The 5999-nt window shown below is 44.2% G+C and overlaps 1 protein-coding gene across 1 annotated transcript; it reads right to left on the bottom strand.

Moving 5' to 3' along the window:
- Window positions 1–1491: 1491 nt before the first annotated feature.
- Window positions 1492–5448, bottom strand: SLC26A2 (solute carrier family 26 (anion exchanger), member 2). The gene is made up of 2 exons (XM_010190533.1): window positions 4807–5448; window positions 1492–2997 (listed from the first exon to the last, which is right to left on the bottom strand). The coding sequence occupies exons 1-2, from the start codon at window positions 5446–5448 to the stop codon at window positions 1492–1494; spliced, it is 2148 nt and encodes a 715-aa protein (XP_010188835.1).
- Window positions 5449–5999: the final 551 nt, after the last annotated feature.

The following is a 5999-nucleotide window of genomic DNA, read 5'->3' as shown; positions in this document are numbered from 1 at the left end:
AATGTTTCATGATTCATTTGCATTTATTCCTTTTTGGACTCTTGATTCATTATTTCTGAATGATGAGAATATTGTCTGTATACAACACCTTTTCCCTTTTAAAAGCCGTGAAGAAACTGCAATTCAGGCTATAAACTCCTCTGGGAGAAACTGCCACCTTCCAAGGACGTACCGTGTGGTACTCAGTAAAAACTGTTCATCTCTCACCTGTGCCTTCATAATGGTATTCTACTGCTGTAAGAAAAGAGAACCTCCTCCTAGCGGGTGCTTGTATTTTAGCAAGAACAACAGGCACTCTTCACTGTTTGGCATAATTTTAAAGAGTACCAAGTTTCATTTACACCAACACGGTGAAATAAAGTTCAGCAGAAGAATTCTCCGTGGCTCCTTTTCTAACAGCTGTATTTCTTGGCATGTCCATCCCCATGACATAAAGTCCATGCGTAAATGGCTCAAATAAAACCTGCGTTCACACATGAAGTCTGTGTGACATGGACAAATCTGGACAGCTGCTGGATAACCTGCTGGCCCTTTTCATTTTAGTGCCTGTGATTCTGTCTGCCTGGCACATAAAACTGGCTGTAAGAGACTGTTTTCTGTCGAAACTCAAGAATTAGAGCTTTTCCATATCTGGTGTCCATAATTCTAAAAGAGCTCCTAAATATCAGGAAAACAAATGACTGACCATAAGCATGAATCACGCTTCTGAACAGTCACCTCTGAATAAAGACCATTCCAGATTATGCAAAGAAATTAAAGCTAAAGAGCCAAACTTTCCTGGTATGTAAAGGCCTGTGCAGAAATGAGATAACCACGTCCCTGTTGCCTGGCTGCAGCAGGCTCTCAGGAGACAACAACAGAGCCTCTGGAGGTGATAGGTGGTTAGAAGCTATTCATTAAGACCTGTTCATGCGTGTTTAAATCTTATTTATCTATCTGTCTCAAACTCAGGGAGGTCACAAAATCACTAACCAATCACTCCATGGTAAAGACCGCAGCAAAGAGCCTCTGTCAGTCATTCCTCAGAAAATATAAGGGTGTGGTGATACGGAAAAGCAATGTCACAACGAGGGACACGAAATGAGTTGCCTGTTATTTGACTGGACAGGATGCCTGGACTACTTCAAAATCTCATCCCATCCATAAAGACAGGGTCGCAATAAAGCTTTCAATGCTGATGATCAAAACTCAGAGGGAAACTGAGACAGGGAAAGTTCAAGACAGAAGAGAAATGAGATGAACAACCATATGAAGACTAGATTAGAAATAGATCCAGACTGGCCACAATCAAGTTAAGAACTGCCTTCATTCAGTACCACCTACTGAATCACTACACCCAGCAGACAAATTTAAAGCATCAAAAAAACTTGCATAGGTAACCAGTGTTAAAAACAACCCTGCTTCTTTTTATCCGAGTGGATATATATTGCATAGACAGAGACCCACAGCCACTTTTTCGAGGCTTTGTTCCCCTTTGCTGCCTTTCCACAACTAGTTCATAGAGGCGCTGCTCCTGCTGCGCCCCTGTGCGCCCAGTGCAAAGTCCACAGCCTGGTGCACGCTGTGGAAGAGGAGGTGGTCCTCCCCCTCTTTAAAGAATTCTCCTCGGCTCAGGGAGCTCCTCACCGAAGGATTGCACTGGGCCAGCAGCACCTGGACATCTATCTCCCTGTAGTCCTTGCAGACCTCCTTGAGCGTGCGTATTCCTGCCGTGTCCAGAAACTGCACTGCACAACAGTCAATCACTATTGTGTGAAAACCTAGGGGTTCAGAGACAAAACCCATGGAGATGCTGGCCTGGTTGCCATCAGAATCCACCTCTTTCTCTCTAAGCATTCTTTTCGCTGCCTTTTTCTTTGCTGCCTTCACCCAGACTGGGTTGACCCCGGTCTGCTTGTACAGGGTGGATTTAAAGCACTCTTTGTTGATGTAGTAGAGGGGTGCTTCGAAACGAAACACCACGATTCCCGGCTTGGTTTGCAAGTTCTTGTAAGCAGACAGGGATTCATACGTCTCAGACTCCGCCACCCAGCCAAGCAGCGGTGCCTCAGGTCTCTGAGTTCGGAAAATGACGCAGAGCATAGAGAAGCAAACACCGACCAAAAGACCGATCTCAGTACTGAGGAGTGCTGATGCTGCCATCGTAACCAGCCAGATCACCGTGTCCACTCTGCTCAAATGCCACATTTTTGGCAGGTCCTTGAACTTCCGCAGGGCTCCTCTGAGGTTTACAATGGTTATGACAGCAAGGACACATTTCTGAAGAGAATAAAATAAAGGCGCAATCACAAGGAGGACTAATAGGATTACCAAACTAGTCACAAAGCCAGACATTTGTGTCCTACAGCCTGTGGACTCTTTGACAAGAGTCTTGGCAAGAGCTGCGCTTGTTGTGAAGCAATGGAAGAAAGAGGGAATGATGTTGCAGAAGCCAATGGCATACATTTCCTGGTTAGCCTTCACAGAGTAACCATGCTTCTTGGCAAACATCTCCGAGAGGGAAACAGTGATGGCAAAGCCAATTATAGCTATGGGGATAGCATCCAAAGCCACGTTAGGAATCAGGTTCCAGTCTGGAGGGCGTGGTGGCAGAAACCCAGTTGGGATGTGTCCAGCAATGCTCGAGCCATAAGTCTCTCTCAGCTTCCCAAAGTGAGAGGCCAGAGTAGCTGCCACAATCACGACTAGTTCAACTGGTATTGGAGCCTTGAGCCTGGATTTAAAGTGTTCATTAAGCTCTTTGCCTGGGATAAGCACAAGAAAGCACAAGCAGCTGGTGATCAGATCACAGATGTTGGTCTTGCGTATATTTCTGAAGATGTTTATCCACGTGGCTATGAGGGAGCCGATGCCACTGCTCCGTGGAATGTCCAGTCCCAGGAGATACTTGGCTTGTGAGGTTAGGACGGTAAAGGAGGCACCTGTGACAAATCCACTCAGCAAGGAATCCGAGAGGTACACTGAGACAAAGCCCACTTGAAAGAAACCCATGGCCACCTGGAAGGAATCAACCACACACAACAGATTAGGATGCAAATTTTACAGATGGCTCTGGAGGGAGGCGGGATTAAGAATAAAACCACCATGCATGGCCCTGGAGGACAAGGTGTACTCTGAGCATGGAGAAAAGAGTCTCCAACATTCATCCACTCGTAGTGCACCACACTTAAAACACATTTCTAACAAGGAGCAGACTTATTTTGGGGCGGGGGGGGTCCTTCATACTCTGAACCTGTGTCTGCTCTTTGCTCATGGGTTCAGCTGTATCTCTGAGTTGGCCCAGCAGGCAAAGAAACCCAGGGGAAAAATAGCATTTGAAATACTGGATAATTTAGCCATTTCTCTCTCAGGTTCCTATAATCCGTGAACTTTGTGGAACCTTTTTGGTTGTCTTTGTCTGTCTTACACTGGAGCTCACAACCTGCAGTAAAAATATAGATTATGGCATAACAACCATCCTTTGCACTGTGTAAAGTTTGGTGCATCTGATTCAGAAAGTGTACGAGCTGCAAACTCCTGCAATGCAGATTATATAAACAAAGATAAATTTTTTTAAAGTGCCCTGTCATTCATTTTTACTAATGCTAGCTAAATGGATAAATCCCTGGTGTCCCTCTATGAGAATGACTGGTTTTATGGATACCTACCCTAGACATGCTTCTTCACACCTGGCAATTGTCCCTTCCTCCCCATCAACCTTCATGCCAAATGGGGCACGGACCCTCTCACAGCAGTTTGCAGGAGTCTTCTCATTCCCTGCACTGGCCAACAGGGATGTCTACACTGTTATCTGAAGACTGCAGACCAGGTATTAAACTTTAAGAAGTGTCAGTTTGATATATCCCATTAGGTAGTTAAGGCAAAATAAAGGTGGCTACGATCATGGCTGGAAACTTTAAAAGAACCGCAAAGCATCACTGAAGAGAAGGCATGTTTGTGACCTGGACTGACTGGACATCAGCTCAGAGCCAAGCTCCAAAAAAAGGCTCCTTCAGAGCCTTGGTAATTAAGTTAATTCAAGGCTTTTGCTACCACCCTGGGGGTCACTGTAAGAATAAAGGAATGTGAACTCACAATGAAATACCACAGCTCTGCAGTACTGTTAAAACTAAAGCCATTCTGGTTAATGCATGACACTCTAAAACAAAGATATCCCCTTTGATTTCAGCAAGCAGTGAGTTCTAGGAAGTAGAGACAGACTGGTAAAATATTGCTGAGTTATATATTTTAATATGGTAATAATTAAAAGTTTTATTTCACACGTATTTTATTACCTCAGTAGTGTCCTTTTCATACAACGGCATTGTTCTGGCTTTGAATGGGCAAGCAGGAAAGTTTTACAAGCACAGTGACAAATAAAAAGAAACTGGAGATACTTTTACTCTCCAGATTATTTTTTGACAAAAGAAAAGGCAAATGATTGAAGGCTGCAATTAAAAGCTGCCACACCACATTCTGGGCCAGTGAAACAGAGGTCTAAGCTATAAGCCAGCTAAAAAACAACTTCAGGCCACAGCAAGGAAGGTGGTGGGCAGATTGTGTGGGAGCAGCAAGCAGTTATATGCAGGTCCTTACAGTCCTCAACAGAGCAGAAATGCCCGCACAAAATGCTGCGGAAAAGAGGAGAGGACACAGAGGAGTTTCTTGCACCACAGTAACTGGAGACCTCCAGTCCCCCCTGTGCCTGGTCCCTTGGGACGCAGACTGAGGACACATGTAAGCTCAGCAGGCTTTTCAAGTGGACAATCGCCTAAAGAAGAATTAAAGCTATTCCCACAGAGCACCTGTTTGTCCACCTCCTCTTACCTGATAAACTCCAGCTATGAAGGTCAATGTGACTCCCACTGTAATTGCATAGCAGCTTTTATCACAGAGCAGCTTCTGCGATGTCTCATTCGCAGGCGAAAGGGTGGTGTTCACATTCACTGCTGTATCTGTGAGGACACTGAGTGCAGCTGGCTCCAAGTCATAGCCAGCTCTCTGGATTTCACGATCTACCACTTGTCCCACCATCAGGCAAATCACACCAAAGATGCCAACGGAGATGTGGCGGGAGGTTCCAAATATGAAATAAATAATGCTAGCGAAAAAGGATGTATAAAGGCCATAAACAGGCTCCTGTCCAGCCAAGAGAGAATATGCAATTGACTGTGGGACTAGTAAGACTCCCACAATCACACCAGACATGAAATCTCCCAATAGGTACTCTCTTAGTTTGTATCTAGGAAGCCATTGCAAGACAGGAAAGAAACTGAAAACATAGTCTTTAACTTTGGCTGGGGTACAGCTGCAAGTTTTCTTTGCTTGCTTAACCACCAGAGCCTTCACGCTCCTCTTCTTCTCTTGGGGCTCCAGGAACATCCTGTGATGGAAACCAGGTTTAGCACTGTCTCCTTCTGGCATTTCAGTCACTGAATGGACGTTGTTGAAATCTGCCATTGCTGCCATCTCAGGGACTCCCTAAAAACATGAAGAAGGATCATTTGCATTAAACCATAAATGAATGTGCTAATGAGACATTTTAATACAGTGAATACAGTATTTATGAAACAAGTGCTAAAAGTCTTAGTTCACAGAGAAAGTGATTTCCAAGCAAATTTGGAAAGAGCCTCATCATTATATCCCTATTATCCAAGGAATCACCTTCTGTAGGAGGTAAGCTGATATCCCATAGAACAAACCTGCCGCTGGCAATGTTGTGAAATGGAATAAGAATGCAGCAGAACCGTCTCTTTGGAAAGCTTCCTTGATAAAATCACTATCTGCAGCCTGTTCCACTGTGCAAAGATAAGAGTTTATTGTAGTCCTGTCACTTCAATTCAGTTGCTGAAAATTAACTACAATTAGTGTATTTCCAGCACTGCACAGCTTGGGCTATATCTCATTTTTATATATGTAATTTTAAAAGCATGCATTACACCTGCCAAATATTGTACAGGGTTTTTTTAACCTAAGAATATCCAGTCTTTATACAGAAGCTTTATTTCAGCCAACACCAC

This window comes from Mesitornis unicolor, unplaced genomic scaffold, assembly GCF_000695765.1.
Source record: "Mesitornis unicolor isolate BGI_N332 unplaced genomic scaffold, ASM69576v1 scaffold23218, whole genome shotgun sequence".
NCBI lineage: Eukaryota > Metazoa > Chordata > Aves > Mesitornithiformes > Mesitornithidae > Mesitornis > Mesitornis unicolor.
The sequence above is the reverse complement of the archived record's forward strand: the minus strand, read 5'-3'. Positions and strand labels throughout refer to the sequence as shown.

Bases quoted from the DNA above. Each gene is read 5' to 3' on its own strand.
- SLC26A2 (XM_010190533.1), bottom strand. From the start codon at position 5,448: ATGGCAGCAATGGCAGATTTCAACAACGTCCATTCAGTGACTGAAATG. The intron at 2,998-4,806 runs GTAAGAGGAGGT...GATTCCTTCCAG, and splicing joins TCATAGCTGGAGTTTATCAG to GTGGCCATGGGTTTCTTTCA.